The 19,764-nt window shown below is 41.3% G+C and overlaps 1 protein-coding gene across 3 annotated transcripts in view; it reads left to right on the top strand.

Moving 5' to 3' along the window:
• LOC109897040 (Kv channel-interacting protein 4) overlaps window positions 1-19,764 on the top strand; it is a 237,982-nt gene that overhangs the window by 167,807 nt on the left and 50,411 nt on the right. The window contains exon 1 of one of the 3 annotated variants that reach the window (XM_020491550.2): window positions 5,095-5,886. The exons of the other annotated variants lie outside the window; for them this stretch is intronic. Coding sequence (XP_020347139.1) covers window positions 5,775-5,886 — 112 coding nt within the window. The 5' untranslated portion in view covers window positions 5,095-5,774. Of the gene's footprint in view, window positions 1-5,094; window positions 5,887-19,764 lie in introns of those variants that run through there. 3 annotated transcript variants of the gene reach the window in all.

Here is a 19,764-nt window from a genome sequence, read left to right as displayed (position 1 = left end):
TGTGTGTCTGTGTGTGTGTCTGCAAGATCCAAAGAGGCCATGAAGAAATGTCTCTGCATCGTAAGAGTCCCTCCACCATTCATTGTGAATGCAGCTCCACTACAGGTAGCCTCGGTTCATAGGTTCTAATTGCCATCCCCTTCACAGGCGATGCCTCTGTAAATATGATGGGCTCATTTTAACGTGCTCCCAGAAAACAACCTAAACACCAAAGCCGTATTGCATGCCTGAGCAGACCGCTTCAGGTTTTCGCTAATCTGAGAAAACGCAGAATAACTAGTTTTGGCCTGTCCGCCGATCGTCATCGTTTTGATTGATGATGGCTCCTGTCTCCTCTTGGTCCTGTAGATTCGCGGCAGCTCAATGTCTACTCTGGGCTACCTGGCTAGGTATGCATGGTGGGAAACTAATAAACAAGGAAAGGAACAACAGAAAATGTAATTAATTTCTCCCCCGTGGTGTTCATGTGTGTGTGATTTATCATTCTGGAATCATCTTTGTCTTGGGTTTTGGCATTAAAACCTCAGTTACTCTAAACGTTAAAGTTCTGCTGCAAAGGCATTTGCCCATTGACAAAGACAATCCCACTGGGGTATGGTGCTTATTCATCGATTGCTGCCTTTCCATGATGCTACTTAATGATTGAATTCTGTCGTTGCTATTGCCTGTGCAAAAGGAGCTCCAGCTTCCAGACAGACACTGTTGATGTAGTGGACTTTGACTTCTTCCTCTTCCTCCGTGGCCCGGCCTCCAGACTCCTGGTGATAACATCCCCCCCAGCGAATATGGCAGGCCAGGCAGGCTGGAGGGCAGCGAGACAAAGCCATGAGAGAGAAAATATGTAATCTGTTCCAAAAATCAATCTCTCAGCCTGCCATGTAAGACAGAGAAGCAAAAGCCTCGGGTTTGTCAGTGGCACATCGTGCTCCATCATAAGGAATCAGTCTCGGAATGGAGACTGATTCCTCGATGCGGCCGAATGACATTTTCTGACACTGGCACCTCTGGACACGTCGGCAGACAGATGTTGTCGGAAAATGGGAACTATATGGGGACTTGCACTGTTTGATTCTATTCCCACACATTGCCTGTTCTGTCAGTTGATCATGCCTTCCTTTGGAAAAACAATCAATCAAACATACATACAGTATCTATTTTATGTTCATCTGTAACTATGATGTATGAAGAACACTCTTTCTCTCTCTCTCTTCCCATTGGTGTCTGTCTACCCTCATGTCTTCAATTGTTAATCACTACGGTTACAGCATCCGTATGCACTGGAGAGGTTATGATTGGTCCATTGGCCCCATGTTTTATTCACCATCCATCTATCTCCATTCTGGGGCTGTAACCTCCACTGAGAAGATCTTGAAGAAATCTGTCTCTCCCCAGCGGTTCAGTGAATTGACACCATGGGCGACTAGAGATGTGTGCTGGTGACTGAATGACTCACTCCTCCATTGTCCTGTGGGATGATATGATTCTACCTTTACTGATGTGCTGCCAGACTTCATGTGCTGACATCAGAGGTGTGAGTTTGGTGATGTGGGTGTAGGCTATATCAGTCTATCGTGGGTGTGCGAATATATGCGTAGGTCTACATACACCAACATTTTTAGGTAATTGTAGATGGCTATGCATATGCAGCTTATGTTGCAGACTCTTAATATACACATTATCTCATCTCGTGACTTTATCCTGGTTGTCTTCTCCTTCAGCTTTGGTGGAGCCCTGTAAGTGGCCTGGAGGTTAAGACGTTGGATGTTACGCAACTACAAAACAATCATGGTGGTTTTGGTGGTCGTTTTGAAAAACTCAAATGTTGGTCTTACCCTATCACATTATTTAAAAGGAGGATGCGCATCATTCTGTAGGCGTGTAATCTACTATTCAATTTGCAGTGCAATATTGCTTTTATTTTGTTCTCGTTGATGTTAGCTTGAAATGTTGCCGTCAGTAAAAAAAACACAACATTCCCATCTCCAGTGAGAACCCAGCTATGTTGAACTTTGGTAGCGAGCTGCATACTGCATTTTACACCTGTAACACAGATTACCCTTCATATGTCCTTAGTGTCTCTCCTGCAATAACACACATCTGATCTTTGAGATCCCTTACTCCCAGGGGCCTTTTAGAGTGATATTTAGTGACATAGCACTGTGAATGAGACACTTACCAATAAACGATCACAAGGCCAGAGGCCATTTTCATGAAATACAGTATGATGGTGAATAGTTTATTTTATTTTATTGCACTATGCTAAATTATTCATGCGAGGAGAAGATGAAAATATTGTTTTCATTTGTCCTTGAATTTACATTCTGTGTAAGAGCTGTGTAAACTTGAGCAAAATGTAAATGAAAATGGGTATCAATGTTTCTTTATGGGGGACTTGCGGTACCAGATGTAACGAAGGTGTTATCAGTCAAGCTGTTATCTACAAAAGGAAAGGAAAGGATGGTTCCGTGGGTGGATGGAGAACAGCTCAGAAGAATTCCTAAACCAGTCGGTGGTATTATGAACAGTTCTTTTAGCAGACCGGTAGGTGGTGGTATGATCACTGGCTTTTATCTTCTCGAGTTAGTGCACACCCCTTCCCTCAGTCCCATTTGATATGATAGGGCAATCAATTAGCTTTTTATGCTTTTTGGCACAGGTTCCAGATTCAAATGAAGTCTCTTTCCAAGCTACAGTTCAGTTAGACAGGGGCTTAAACCATTAACGCTAGAGTCCTTAATTCAAATCAAATGTTATTTGTCACGTGCGCTGAATACAACAGACCTTACAGTGAAATGTTTACTTACAAGCCCTTAACCAACAGTGCAGTTTTAAGAAGAATAAGTGTTAAGTAAAAAAATCAAATTATAATTATAATTAAAGAGCAGCAGTAAATATAACAGTAGCGAGGCTATATACAGGGGGTACTGGTATAGAGTCAATGTGCAGGGGCATCTGTTAGTCGAGGTAATTGAGGTAATATGTACATGTAGGTAGAGTTAAAGTGACTATGCATAGGTAATAAACAGAGTAGCAGCAGCGTAAAAGAGGGGAAGGGGGGGCACAATGCAAATAGTCTGGGTAGCCATTTGATTAGCTGTTCAGGAGTCTTATGGCTTGGAGGGTAGAAGCTGGAAGCCCTTTGGACCTAGACTTGGCTCTACGGTACCGCTTGCTGTGCGGTAACAAAGTGATACTCCGTCTCTGTTTTGGTCAAAAGCTGTGGGATGAGCCAGGAGAAATGTAACGAATCTCAAATTCATAGACAAAGCTATGGATGCAAGGACTGACCATCCAGGAGATGAACATTATAGTTTAAACCATGTGTTGATGCTATACAGTGTTAGTTAATGTTTATTTGGTTTATAAACATTGGAGTTAAACACGTTTATATGTTGGGTTCTGATGGGGTACGACAGTTGAACCAAGCTCACGAGGCGTTTATAAGTTATGTCATTCATTTATAAGTCCCAAAATGTATGTAGCAACTAAGGATTCTAGCTTTGTGTTACAATTAAGCACCGAAATGGAAGCTGCTATTAGTATGTAGATTGAAGTTTCCACTTTCCTAATTGACTATTTTAATCTGTGTTGTTGTTGTCCCTGTAGCTTTCCATCACCCTTTCAAATGGACTCTTTCTCATTATTACCATGTGATGTGATCAATTAGTGCTCCCATGGGAAACAATGTATTTATTAGGCCCGGGACAATAACAGCATCGCAATATTTTTTCATGGCAAAAATGTAAACACAAACTGTTTGTGTGCTATAGATTGGAAAATAAATAAATGTGACTCTGGATGACAACATAATGATGTTTGTTTCCAACATTAGGGCTGTTTTCCTAATGAGTATCACGGTACTGATTTTGTCCCAGCCCTAGTATTTATGTAAATATACAACTGTCCCAGTAGCCAATAGTTGTGCTCCAACCCAATTTAGACCACTACCCCCAGAATGTTGCCTACTTTTCTTCATGTAATAATGCCAGAAAACTGTACTATGTGTTCATATGACTCACTAGCCTAGTGTCCATTGCAGATTGATCTGATTTGTTGATTGTCCCCTTTGGGGTAATTTAATATTCACACTCAGTGTAGAAAACATTAGGAACACCTCCCTAATATTGAGATGCATTCCACTTTGCCCTCAGAACAGCCTCAATTTGGCGGGGCATGGACTCTACAAGGTGTTAAAAGTGTTCCACAGGGATGCTGGCCCATGTTGACTCGAATGAATCCCACAGTTGTGTCAAGTTGGCTGGATGTCCTTTGGGTGATGGACCATTCTTCATACACACGGGAAACTGTTGAGTGTGAAAAACCCAGCAGCGTTGCAGTTCTTGACACACTTAAACCAGTGTTCCTGGCACCTACTACCATACCTTGTTCAAAGGCACTTACATCTTTTGTCTTGCCCATTCATCTTCTGAAAGGCACACACAATCCATATCTCTATTGCCTCAAGTCTTAAAAATTCTTCTTTAAATCGGTCTCCTCCCCTTCATTTATACTGATTGAAATGGATTTAATATGTGGCATCGATCAGGGATCATAGCTTTCACCTGGTCAGTCTATGTCATGGAAAGAGCAGGTGTTCCTAATGTTTTGTACACTCAGTTTAAGTACGCAGTGTGTGAGACTGTAACCTTTAGTACCACTGAAAAATAGGGGTAGGGTGGTAGAGAATCAAATTACAATAAATGTAATAAGAAACCTTAGGTGCTGGCTTAAGACCCGTAGCAACTACTACAGTATGTCCGGTCAGAACAAGGATGAGGCGGATGTCCAGGTTAAGGGGAGTTTAATTGAAGAATATGTCCACATTCACACACACATCACACACACATCTGACCACTCATGGTTCAGATAACTGAGAATCATGTCCAGTGAGAACTGACATAAACTATGTGGTCGTTTAGATGCACAATTAAACATCAGACATACATGTACAGGGATTCAGTCCACAGGAGGAAAAGTTCAGCAGGAAGGAAAACTGTGGAAGTGCTCTTCAGCATGGGGAAAGCACGTTTCTGACCACACAGCATGCTGGGGTCAGACACTAACTGAAACTGATGTCCCGGGAATCAAGGTAACTGATGTGGTTGAAGGAGATGTGGTTATAAGTATTTGGCGTAACCTTGACCAATAAGACACTAACAAAAGTGGGGGACCTCTGAATAGGAGACTAAGCTGCCGGACCAGAACTAACCATAAAGGATGGCTAGAATCAGCTGACTGAAGCTGGCCGTTTGGACTGAAGCTGACCATTTTAACAACCACAGCTCCTCTCTCTACCTCCCTCCCTCTTGCTCTTTTATTCCCTCCCTCCTCTGCCTCTTTCCCGTCTCAGAGAGCGCTACTGTCAGAGGGAACATAGTTAATTCTCTCCTCATCCGTAGCGCTCACATGCACTAATCTCCCTTGACAGAGAGAGATACATAGACAAAGAGAGTGAGAGAGAAAAAGGCACACTTTAAACACTTCAGGAGCCACGTTGTGTTTTTGGCACCCTTACACTATTCTCTTACTTCTTAGCAACTCTGTGGGACATTTCCTGTATGCCTCTAGCAGACTTTCTGGGACTCTAAGGCAGACGTCTTCTCCTCATCCACCGTTCTGCTTCCATCCTACCCTGTCTGGATTTGGGGAGTGAGCAGGCGTGTGGGTAGGCGCGACGGAGGTGGAGAGGGCACGGGGGAACTGGAGCACAGGGGACGCAGACCCCGAGCGCGAGGAGGCTGGGTCGGGGGCCGGAGCTTGGGCATGGTGGAGGCATGCTGAACGCATTGTGGGAGACTGAGGGGCTGCAGGCGGTGGGAATCGTGGTGCTGGTGTGTGCCTCGCTCAAGCTGCTGCATCTGCTGGGACTCATCAACTTCTCAGAGGGTAAGAGATTAACAGAAACAGAGAGAGAAAGGTGAGCGAGACAGAGATGGAGAGCGAAGAGCGAGCGAGGGGCTGGGAATAGTTTGGGGGAGTTTGAATTGTAGGATATGCAAGAGTGATATGTCCATTGGTGGTTCTCCTAACTTGATTATACTCTGTTGTAATTTGCTTGGATAAGTTCCTATATGTAACATGTTTTGTACTGTATTTATAGTATATTGCTTTGGATACATTGTCACTCATTTCTTGCAAATAAGGGTTGAATTTGGAGTTGTCTTAGAGGGCAGTTTGTGAAACTGAGAACAGGAATGGCAATACAGCACAGAGAGAGAGAGAGACGGGGTCAACTACTGTGTTAATTGAGGAGTTTTGGGAAGTGACTGAGGGATCCAGAACTCAGAAAGATGAGCTAGGGGGCGTACATGAAGGGAGCATTAAGCGACACTGCATCAAAGGTAGCCGGGGAAGCTATGGGTGCTGGAGGCTTAGGCAACTGAGAGACATTAAATAATTGCCAATTGTGCTTTATATTGGCCCACTGGCCAAGTTAGATTTGTGCCACTTTAATTTAAGTCGTTCAGCATTTTAGGTTTCTTAAACCAGTGTTTCTCATCTCTAGTCCTAGAGTAGGGGGGAGTGGGGTAAGTTGAGCAAAATGGTTAGTTGAGCCGCCCCTTGTTTTTTAAAAAACATACACAAAATGTATAATTTGACCAAATTTTTAGGAAGAGGTCATCATTTCATGGAGTCTTTGAAGGAAGAAACCAAATGAATGTATTGTGTTAGAGGTTTTATGATACTTGTATCTAAACCGAAGTAGATACTTTTAAGATGGTTTTAAATATCATTTGGGGTCTCTATACACCTCAATATGAGGTCCTAAACCTAGCATGAAAGTGAATCCTTGTAGCTGTGTGGGCTAATATAGTCTAAATGTTTGCCTTTGGGTAAATTGAGCCAATGGCTATGGGGTAAGTTTAGCCAAAGGCAAGTTGAGTGTAATTGAAGGCATTATTGCTGGGATATGAGGTAACAACAGGGCCTAGCCTATGTTAAAAGTGTTTTAAAAAGTGCAAGTTGTTTGTTAGGTGTAAAGCCTGTGTTAAAATATGCTTAGAGTGATTAAAAAGGCAAAAACGTGATTTGTGATTGTGTTGAATTTTGTTTGGGAAATAAAGACAGTTAGTGGTAATATTTCATTCAGTACAGAAATGTGTAGGCCCCACAACAGACCTTGCCCCTATGCACAACTTACCTCATACACTGGGTAAGTTGTGCCAAGATACCACTTTATTTGGACAAGTTATGTAATGTTTACATGAATTCTGATTATTTCCAGGGATAGACAACATCCTGAAATATATTTACAGAAAGTATTCAATCCCCTAGACTTATTTCCACATTTTGTTGTGCTATTGTCACGCCCTGACCATAGAGAGCCTTGGTCCTGTATTTGGCTCCATCCATCTTCCCATCAATTTTAACCATCTTCCCTGTCCCTGCTGAAGAAAAGCAGGCCCAAACCATGATGCTGGCACCACCATGTTTGACAGTGGGGATGGTGTGTTCAGGGTGATGAGCTGTGTTGCTTTTACGCCAAACATAACGTTTTGCATTGTTGCCAAAAAGTTCCATTTTGGTTTCATCTGACCAAAGCACCTTCTTCCACATGTTTGGTGTGTCTCCCAGGTGGCTTGTGGCAAACTTTAAACAACACTTTTTATGGATATCTTTAAGAAATGGCTTTCTTCTTGCCACTCTTCCATAAAGGCCAGATTTGTGCAATATACGACTGATTGTTGTCCTATGGACAGAGTCTCCCACCTCAGCTGTAGATCTCTGCAGTTCATCCAGAGTGATCATGGGCCTCTTGGCTGCATCTCTGATCAGTCTTCTCCTTGTATGAGCTGAAAGTTTAGAGGGACGGCCAGGTCTTGGTAGATTTGCAGTGGTCTGATACTCCTTCCATTTCAATATTATCGCTTGCACAGTGCTCCTTGGGATGTTTAAAGCTTGGGAAATCTTTTTGTATCCAAATCCGGCTTTAAACTTCTTCACAACAGTATCTCGGACCTGCCTGGTGTGTTCCTTGTTCTTCATGATGCTCTCTGCGCTTTTAACGGACCTCTGAGACTATCACAGTGCAGGTGCATTTATACGGAGACCTGATTACACACAGGTGGATTGTATTTATCATCATTAGTCATTTAGGTCAACATTGGATCATTCAGAGATCCTAACTGAACTTCTGGAGAGAGTTTGCTGCACTGAAGGTAAAGGGGCTGAATAGTTTTGCACGCCCAATTTTTCAGTTTTTGGTTTGTTAAAAAAGTTTGAAATATCCAATAAATGTCGTTCCACTTCATGATTGTGTCCCACTAGTTGTTGATTCTTCACAAAAAAATACAGTTTTATATCTTTATGTTTGAAGCCTGAAATGTGGCAAAAGGTCGCAAAGTTCAAGGGGGCCGAATACTTTCGCAAGGCACTGTATGTATGTATGTATATATATGTATGTACTTTATGTATGTATGTATGTATGTATGTATGTATGTATGTATGTATGTATGTATGTATGTATGTATGTATGTATGTATGTATGTATGTGTATGTACGTATGTATGTATGTATGTATGTATGTATGTATATATATGTATGTACTTTATGTATGTATGTATGTATGTATGTATGTATGTATGTATGTATGTATGTATGTATGTATGTATGTATGTATGTATGTATGTATGTATGTATGTATGTACTTTATGTATGTATGTATGTATGTATGTATGTATGTATGTATGTATGTATGTATGTATGTATGTATGTATGTATATATATGTATGTACTTTATGTATGTATGTATGTATGTATGTATGTATGTATGTATGTATGTATGTATATATATGTATGTACTTTATGTATGTATGTATGTATGTATGTATGTATGTATGTATGTATGTATGTATGTATGTATGTATGTATGTATGTATGTATGTATGTATGTATGTATGTATGTATGTATGTATGTATGTATGTATGTATATATATGTATGTACTTTATGTATGTATGTATGTATGTATGTATGTATGTATGTATGTATGTATGTATGTATGTATGTATGTATGTATGTATGTATGTATGTATGTATGTATGTATGTATGTATGTATGTGTATGTACGTATGTACGTATGTATGTATGTATGTATGTATGTATGTATGTATGTATGTATGTATGTATGTATGTATGTATGTATGTATGTATGTATGTATGTATGTATGTATGTACGTATGTATGTATGTATGTATATATATGTATGTACTTTATGTATGTATGTATGTATGTATGTATGTATGTATGTATGTATGTATGTATGTATGTATGTATGTATGTATGTATGTATGTATGTATGTATGTATGTATGTATGTATGTATGTATGTATGTATGTATGTATGTATGTATGTATGTATGTATGTATGTATGTATGTATGTATGTATGTATGTATGTATGTATGTATGTATGTATGTACGTATGTATGTATGTATGTACTTTATGTATGTATGTATGTATGTATGCATGCATGCATGCATGCATGCGCGTGTGTGTGTGTGTGTGTGTGTATGTACAGTGCCTTGCGAACCTGAGAATGCTATTCATTGACTACAGCTCAGCGTTCAACACCATAGTACCCTCAAAGCTCATCACTAAACTTAGGAACCTGGGACTAAACACCTCCCTCTGCAACTGGATCCTGGACTTCCTGAAGGGCCGCCCCCAGGTCGTGAGGGTAGGTAGCAACACATCTGCCACGCTGATCCTCAACACTGGAGCTCCCCAGGGGTGCGTGCTCAGTCCCCTCCTGTACTCCTTGTTCACCCACGACTGCATGGCCAGGCACAACACCAACACCATCATTAAGTTTGCAGACGACACAACAGTGGTAGGCCTGATCACCCACAACAACGAGACAGCCTGTAGGGAGGAGGTCAGAGATCTGGCCGGGTGGTGCCAGAATAACAACCTATCCCTCAGCGTAACCAAGACTAAGGAGATGATTGTGGACTACAGGAAAAGGAGGACCGAGCACGCCCCCATTCTCATCGACGGGGCTGTAGTGGAGCAGGTTGAGAGCTTCAAGTTCCTTGGTGTCCACATCAACAACAAACTAGATTGGTCCAAACACACCAAGACAGTTGTGAAGAGGGCACGACAAAGCCTATTCCCCCTCAGGAAGCTAAAAAGATTTGGCATAGGTCCTGAGATCCTCAAAAGGTTCAGCTGCAACATCGAGAGCATCCTACGTGGTTGCATCACTGCCTGGTACAGCAATTGCTCAGCCTTTGACCGCAAGGCATTACAACGGGTAGTGCGTACGGCCCAGTACATCACTGGGGCTAAGCTGCCTGCCATCCAGGCCCTCTACACCAGGCGGTGTCAGAGGAAGACCCTAAAAATTGTCAAAGATCCCAGTCATAGACTATTCTCTCTACTACCGCATGGCAAGCGGTACTGGAGTGCCAAGTCTTGGACAAAAAGGCTTCTCAACAGTTTTTACCCCCAAGCCATAAGACTCCTGAACAGGTAATCAAATGGCTACCCGGACTATTTGCATTGTGACCCCCCCCCAACCCCTCTTTGTTACGCTGCTGCTACTCTCTGTTTATCATATATGCATAGTCACTATAACTATACATTCATGTACATACTACCTCAATTGGGCCGACCAACCACTGCTCCCGCACATTGGCTAACCGGGCTATCTGCATTGTGTCCCACCCACCACCCGCCAACCCCTCTTTTACGCTATTGCTACTCTCTGTTCATCATATATGCACATTCACTTTAACCATATCTACATGTAAATACTACCTCAATCAGCCTTACTAACCGGTGTCTATATATAGCCTCGCTTCTTGTATAGCCTGTCTTTTTACTGTTGTTTTTATTTCTTTACCTACCTATTGTTCACCTAATACCTTTTTTGCACTATTGGTTAGAGCCTGTAAGTAAGCATTTCACCTTTCACCTGTTGTATTCGGCGCACGTGACAAATAAACGTTGATTTGATGATCATCGGCAATCATCGGAAAGGAGCAGAAATGAAAGCCGATGTTTTGTGGTCAGAGGCAATAGGGCTGCCAGATGCTGCGGATAAAGGTCCAATGCAGCTGTTTTTATCTCGATATCAAATCCTTCCTGGGTAACAGTGAAGTACCTTCCTGTGATTGTTTTCAATTAAATGGTCAAAACGAAACAAAAAAAGCTTCTTAGCAATGAGCAATTCCTCAAGCAAGAATTTAGCTAGGACTGTCTGGGGTGGTTGAGTGGAGACGAGAAACCTGAAAATTAGTTGTGATTGGCAGAGAGGTTTGGAACTCTCTAATTTTCCACCTGGAGATGTCACCAGGCAGGCCTAAACTCCATCCATCCCACCAAAACAGGCTGATATTTCAGCCAGCCTTTTCAAATAGCTCTTACACCAAAAGGACATTATAATTTTCACAATTTCGTAGTATTATTCCAACCTCATAGTTTGGAAATATATGTAAAACACAGGTAAATCACGTTTTTGACTGCACTGGGCTTTTAACAGTTTGTCTGCAATGTCTGAGACTGACTTTAAGACCCACTACACCCGTGTATTTGTATTTATTATGGATCCCCATTAGCTGCAGCCAAGGTAGCAGCTACTCTTTCTGTGGACCAGCTAAATTAAGGCAGTTATACAATTTTTTAAACATTACAACGCATTCACAACAGATTTCACAACACATTAAGTGTGTGCCCTCAGGCCCTTACTGTACCACCACATATCTACAGCACAAAATCCATGTGTGTATGTGTGTTTATAGTGCATATGTTATTGTGTGTTTGTATGCAGGTGTCTGTGCCTATGTTTGTGCTGCTTCACAATCCCCGCTGTTCCATAAGGTGTACTTCTTCTTCTTCTTGTGTGGATAGGATAGCTAATTGAAAGCCTGAGCTGTAATCAGTCAGCTAGAGCCCCTCTACCTACTATCTGACTGATTAGCTGCTGACACTTAACCCTTATCCTCCTGCTGGTTCTCCAGGACTTCTGAGAATCAGACTGCTGTGGTCATGATGACACAAACCTTTGGCAACACACACACACACACACACTCCCACCCATTAGTGCATAGTGCTGATCAAGGCCTCCCAGGTACAGACAGTACCAGTGTGTCAGGGGAAGATAAATATTTCCTGGCCCTGGTGACACAGACCTTTCTTTCTTTTCTTTTTTTACATGAGAGCAGAACACAGTCAATTTAAAACACGGTGTCAGCAATTAGGGTAGAAAACATGGAGTGTTTTAGCAGATAACCATCTCACATGGCCTTTCTCTTGTCTCTAATTTGGCTAAAAGAGTGACTTCTAATGGTGTTCTTGAAGGTGTTTCTCATACAAAGTTGCGTCTCGGTTGTCATTTGCTTTGCCTCAAGGACAATAGATTTACAGGCAATATATCTCAGCCACACAGTAACACATGCAAATTGGTTTTCAATTAACCTAGTACCAGGATAAATGAGGATTCATAAAAATAAATAAATAAATAATAATATATATACACACACATCTTAGACCATCTGTTTCTGGTTGGGTAGAATTTCCCAACATCCAATGACTACAATGTCTGAAGAGTGGATAACCCTAATTTAGCTAGAATTAACATTTATGGCTTTTTTTACACTCTGCCAGTAGTAGTTTGACAGTGTAGCTCGAGCCAACATCTAATCCCATCAATCACAAGGACCTTTAGTCTGCAGACTGAATGACAGTCTTATTCATATCATTGTCATTCTGCATTCTGAGGGTCACGACAGAAAAAAATAAACATGGCTTCTAGACAATTGTATTTATTTGCTACCCTTTCGTTTCTTACGTAAAACTGTGCATGTTCTCTCTGCAGTTGGTTTTGGAGGCTGGGTTCTGAAATAGGTCTGTGGCAGAGATGATGCCTGGCCTTGGGCTTTCAGCAGAGTTCACTAGTTGGTTTGCTTGCCCTTTGTTTTCAATTTAACAGTTTAAGACTTGCAGTTAGAGCTACTTTTACTCCCTGTTTTTGACAGTTTGATGTTGTGGTGTGTATGACAGTAGCCTGCAACTGAGAATACATTTATTAAAGGTAATTCTGAAACTACAGTTGAAGTCAGACGTTTACATACACTTAGGTTGGAGTCATTAAACCTTGTTTTTCAACCACTCCACACATTTCTTGTTAACAAAATATAGTTTTGGCAAGTCAGTTAGGACATCTACTTTGTGCATGACACAAGTCATTTTTCCATCAATTGTTTACAGAGAGAGTATTTCACTCATAATTGTAACGGCGTTCTTCGTTTGTAGAAAGAGAGTCGGACCGAAATGCAGCGTGGTGGTTACTCATGACTTAAATGGAAAAGTGACACATGAAATAACGATACAAAAATACAAAAAAACAACAAACGGAACGTGAAACCTAATGCAGCCTATCTGGTGAAACTACACAGAGACAGGAACAATCACCCACGAAAGACAAAGTGAAACTCAGGCTACCTAAATACGGTTCCCAATCAGAGGCAACGAGAAGCACCTGACTCTGATCGAGAACCGCCTCAGGCAGCCAAGCCTAACTAGACACACCCCTAATCATTAGCAATCCCAAATCCTATAAAACCCCAATACGAAACACAACACATAAACCCATGTCACACCCTGGCCTGACCAAAATATATAATGAAAACACAAAACACTATGACCAAGGCGTGACAATAATTCACTGTATCACAATTCCAGTGGGTCAGAAGTTTACATACACTAAGTTGACTGTGCCTTTTAAACAGCTTGGAAAATTATAGAAAATGATGTCATGGCTTTAGAAGCTTCTGATAGGCTAATTGGCATCATTTGAGTCAATTGGAGGTGTACCTGTGGATGTATTTCATGGCCTACCTTCAAACTCAGTGCCTCTTTGCTTGACATCATGGGAAAATCTAAATAAATCAGCCAAGACCTCAGAATAAAAATTGTAGACCTCCACAAGTCTGGTTCATCCTTGGGAGCAATTTCCGAACTCTTGGAGGTACCACGTTCAACTGTACAAACAATAGCACGCAAGTATAAACACCATGGGACCACACAGCCGTCATACCGCTCAGGAAGGAGACACATTCTGTCTCCTAGAGATGAACGTACTTTGGTGTGAAAAGTGCAAATCAATCCCAGAACAACAGCAAAGGACCTTGTGAAGATGCTGGAGGAAACAGGTACAAAAGTATCTATATCCACAGTAAAACGAGTCTTATATCGACATAAGAAACACAAGCAGCCTTACAAAGGGTTTGAGTTGAATAGTAAAACATCAGTGCAAAAGTATTCATCCCCTTGACGTTTTTCCTATTTGCATTACAACCTGTAATTTAAATATATTTTTATTTAGATTTCACGTAATGGACATAAAATTGTCCAAATTGCTGAAGTGAAATGAAAAAAATAACTTGTTTAAAAAAATTCAAAAAAAAATGTATATTGTATTCACCCCCTTTCCTACGAAGCCCCTAAATAAGATCTGATGCAACCAATTGCCTTCAGAAGTAACATAATTAGTTAGATTGTACACAGGTGGACTTTAAGTGTCACATGATCTGTCACATGATCTCAGTGTATATATACACCTGTTTTGAAAGGCCCTAGAGTCTACAACACCACTAAGCAAGCGGCACCACTACCAAGCAAGTGGGGTGGCAGGGTAGCCTAGTGGTTAGAGCGTTGGGCTAGTAACCAAAATGTTGCATGTTCAAATCCCTGTCCTGACAAGGTACAAATCTGTCATTCTGCCCCTGAACAAGGCAGTTAACCCACTAGGCCATCATTGAAAATAAGAATTTGTTCTTAACTGACTTGCCTAGTAAAATAAAGGTAAAATAAATTAAAGCCATGAACACCAAGGAGCTCTCCAAACAGGTCAGGGACAAAGTTGGGCAGAAGTACAGATCAGGGTTGGGTTATAAAAAAATATCAGAAACTTTGAACATCCCACGGAGCACCATTAAATCCATTATAAAAAATATAATATGGCACCACAACAAACCTGCCAAGTAAGGGCATCTCACCAAAGCTCACGGACCAGTCAAGGAGGGCATTAATCAGATAGGCAACAAAGAGACCAAAGATAACCCTGAAGGAGCTGCAAAGCTCCACAGCGGAGATTGGAGCCTCTGTCCATAGGACCACTTTTAGCCGTACACTCCACAGAGCAGGACTTTATGGAAGAGTGGCCAGAAAAAAAAGTAATTGCTTAAAGAAAAAAATAAGCAAACACAGAGGGAGACTCACCAAACATATGGAAGAAGGTACTCTTGTCAGATGAGACTTTTTGGCCATCAAGTAAAACGCTATGTCTGGTGCAAACCCAACATCTCTCATCACCCTGAGAATACCACCCCCACAGTGAAGCATGGTGGTGGCAGCATCATGCTGTGGGAATGTTTTTCATCGGCAGGGAAACTGGTCAGAATTGAAGGAATGATTGATCGCTGCATATGTGGCTCTACAAAGTATTGACTTTGTTTTTTTGTTTTTTTGTGTTATTTCTTCACAATTAAAAATATGTTGCATCTTCAAAGTGGTAGGCATGTTGTGTGAATCAAGTGATACAAACACCCAACAAAATCTATTTTAATTCCAGGTTGTAAGGCAACAAAATAGGAAAAAATGCTTCCGTAAGCCACTGTAGTTATTTGTCTCTTTCTCCCCTTGAGTATAGAGAGGTAGGTTGTCTTTGAATTTGTCTTCTCGCTTTACCCTCCCAATTTCCCCCCTGTATCCAATAACCAGGTTCTGACAAGTCTCCCTTTTCTTTTCACTTTGCAATAAAAACCTACACAAATATCAGTGGGTGATTACCAACCAAAATAAAGTAGCTGAAAGACTGTTACAATTGATTTAATAGCCAATTCCGTCTAGAGACCATTCAGCCCCTTCAACATCATTACTGATTTGACATATCTATTGAGCATTATATTAAAATTAAATATGTTTGAGCCTGTGTGTATTACTTATTTGTTTCATAGGCTATTGCATTTTACAGGCAATTATGACCATTGTGCAATGAGGAAAATCTTTGCGCTACTTCAATGCTCACATGAAAATCTTCCCGCCAGCCAGCCACTAGTTGTTGTTGAGCAGATTTCTTTGACCAAATCCAAGCCAGATCAATAGAGGTGCGAATTTAGCAACAGCCAAGCATCGAGCCGTCAAGCCGGCAATACGAGCAAGCAACAAAACACCAGTAACCAAAATACCAAATATGTCTAAAGAACCCCAAATCATTTGTTTTGCTCTTCAAAGTTTTTCAGCAGATGGTGCAGTGTGGCACAATCTCAAATATGGAACAGGAAAAAATTAAGAAAAGACTGGAACCACGTTCAACTTAAAACCTCAGACCTGGTCACTGTTACTCAGACTTGAGCACTTGGACCTGAGGGGTATACTACGAAACAAGCTAGATCTACTCAGGATTTTAGCTTTCCACTCCAACCCAGGCTTCATCCGTACTATGACGGTGTATATCGCATACCCAAAGGGTCTCGTGACCAACTCGGACTCAAGCACAGGGGACTTGGGATTCGACTCGGATATGGTTTAGTGACTCGACTACAACACTGGCCATAAGTAGTACTTTTTTTATTGTGCCACATAGTTGTAGTATGTTGACTCCTCTGACAAAAATATTGGACTGTAACAAAATTACTCTCATCAAATCCTCTCCCTCCTCCCAAGACCAAGTCAATTAAAAAAACATTTTTTTACATCTTGGCAAATGTCCATTAAAGTGTCAAGGGACTACCTGGCTTGTCTGGCAAAATTGGTTGTGTCTTGACACTTTCTTTAATGCTGCAATGTGTAACTTTTTGGACAACCTGACCAAATTCACATAGAAATGTGAGTTATAGATCTGTCATTCTCATTTAAAGCAAGTCTAAAAAGCTGTAGATCTGTTCTATGTGAGCTATTTCTATGCTTTCCATTCTTAAGATTTGGTTTTGAACACCAGCTTCAAACAGCTGAAAATACTTTTTTTTGGTTATGGAAAATATATTTCTCTGCGGTTTATTTGGTACAATGTTTCTCTACACAATGACTGTTTGTTTTGTCACATAAACATAAATTACACAACCCAATTATACTTTTTTTTTTTATCAGAAAATGGTGCAGCGATTTCTGCATATTTCACGTTAAATAAAGGAGAAATGTTGTTTTTAACTACCACCATAAAGTCCCTACTTTTCTGTAAGAGGAAACACTCATGACATCTGTTATGTGCAAGGTAATACCTTTAAAGGAGTAAAGAGAAGGATATTGCTTTTTTCAAAACAAAAACAGGTCATACTCTCCCTCTTTATAACAAAATCCTTATTCAATATCATGAACAGGATGAAAATCAACTGCAACAATTACCCTATTTTAACCCACTATTTTAGAAATGCCTGTAAACATTGCTAGACACAACCTTTCCTGGGGCGATCTGACCAATGGTCCCCTCAAGTGTCTTTAGCCCTCATCACTGAGAAGGGCGTGGGATGGAAACTTACCAAAATGGTCAGAAACCCGAATGATCAGTACTGGTAAACGTTTCCCAGATAATCAATTCTGACAGGGGGCGAGTGACGAACAGTGATGAGATGAAGGCAGATTTTGAAGTCGTAGGATGTTAAATGATCTTTGTTTCAGAGCAGTAGGAGAAAACAGGAATATATCTCCATAATGCCAATGAATTCAGGCTCACCTTGTATTTCACACAATGGCTGAGGTGTTGGAGTGTGCTTCTTAGAGTTACCATGACATTACTGAATTAAAAACCTCTGTGGAAAATAAAAAAGCTTTTGTGGCCCATGTCACAGACTGCAAAATACTTATGACGTGAAAATGGTCGCCTTGAGAAAAATGTGTTAAGCAGTATATTGTTTTCCTCTTGAACCTATTCAATCATTGTTTGAGGAGCTTTGAAGCCGAGTGCCTGAGGTGTGAAGTAACCCATCCGTTATTTATTATTCAATCAAGACGATACAGGGAATATGCTCAATCAGCACTTTCACAAGTTTAATTAGCTTGCGAAATGAAAAAGAATATCCCCCTAAAACAGTGTTTTCCATCATTTTTCTGAGGGCGTAGGTGCTTTGATGTATTATTGGCTCCCGAGTGGCACAGCGGTCTAAGGCACTGCATCTCAGCGCAAGAGATTACACTACAGTCCCTGGTTCGAATCCAGGCTGAATCACATCCGGCCGTGATTGGGAGTCTCATAGGGTGGCGCAGAATTGTCCCTGTTTGGCTGGTGGGGTAGGCCTTCAACTGACTTGCTGAGTTAAAAAAAAGTTAAATAAATAAAAAGTATGTCAAAGTTAATCACAGATAGTGTAAAAGTATGCGGACACCTGTTCGTCAAACATCTCATTCCAAAATCATGGGCATTAATATGGAGTTGGTCCCCCTTTGCTGTTATAACAGCCTCCACTCTTCTGGGAAGGCTTTCCACTAGATGTTGGAACACAGCCACGAGCATTAGTGAGGTCGGGCGCTTTGTGCACGGGGCATTGTCATACTGAAACAGGAAAGGGTCTTCCCCAAACTGTTGCCACAAAGTTAGAAGCACAGAATAATCTGGAATGTCATTGTATGCTGTAGCATTAACATTTCCCTTCACTGGAACTAAGGGGCCTAGCCCGAACCATGAAGAACAGCCCCAGACCATTATTCCTCCTCCACTAAACTTTACAGTTGGCACTATGCATTCGGGCAGGTACAGTAGCGTTCTCCTGGTATCCGCCAAACCCAAATTCGTCCGTTGGACTGCCAGATGGTGGAGCGTGATTCATCACTTCAGAGAACGCGTTTCCACTGCTCTCGAGCTTTGCACCACTCGAACCGACGCTTGGCATGGCGCATGGTGTACTTAGGCTTGTGTGCTGCTGCTCGGCCATGGAAAACCCATTTCTTGGTTCTCCTGACAAATGTTGCTTCCAGAGGCATTTTGGAACTTGGTAGTGAGTATTGCAACTGTGAACAGACTATTTTTATGCGCTACGTGTTTCAGCACTTGTCAGTCCTGCTCTATGAGCTTGTGAGCCCTACCACTTTGCGACTGAGCCATTGTTGCTCCTAGACGCTTCACAATAACAGCACTTACAATTGACCGGGGAAGCTTGAGCAGGGCAGAAATTTTACGAACTGACTTGTTGTAAAGGTGGCATCCTATGACGGTGCCACGTTGAAAGCCACTGAGCTCTTCAGTAAGGCCATTCTAATGCCAATGTTTTTCTATGGAGATTGCATAGCTTTGTGCTCGATTTTATACACCTGTCAGCAATGGGTGGGGATGAAATAGCTGAATCCACTCATTTGAAGGGGTGTCCACAGACTTATGGATATATAGTGTATGTCTGAATAAGTTTCTTTGTTTCATTTTCCCTGAGCGTTTTGTCTGGCTTTGAAAGTCTAACCGATACTTTGCAAATTAAAGTCAAAATGTTGTTGTGAGTTAGTTTACCCCATTTTAGGTAGAGTTGTGAAAGTGCTGACTCGCTGGTCTAGGTGATGTCACTGCCTTAGGGTACCACTTTCATTACTTGATGTATGAAACAGTGAAAACTATCAGCCACACAAAGACAGGTTTATAATTTGCCTTAAGCCTGATACAATAGCCCACCCGTAACAAAGGAATTTGCCGTTTTATTGAATTGGATAAATGACAAAGTCGCTTGCGTCATCTGGAGATAGTCGAAGCTGAGGTACAACAATAACATGGAGCTTTGTTCCACTGTATCAAAAAATGGGAATGCTCACAACTAGATTGCTATCAGAGAAATCTCTTTACC

This window comes from Oncorhynchus kisutch, linkage group LG9, assembly GCF_002021735.2.
Source record: "Oncorhynchus kisutch isolate 150728-3 linkage group LG9, Okis_V2, whole genome shotgun sequence".
NCBI classification, from domain to species: Eukaryota; Metazoa; Chordata; class Actinopteri; order Salmoniformes; family Salmonidae; genus Oncorhynchus; species Oncorhynchus kisutch.
Note: the sequence above shows the minus strand (reverse complement) of the source record. Positions and strands in the feature narration are given on the sequence as shown.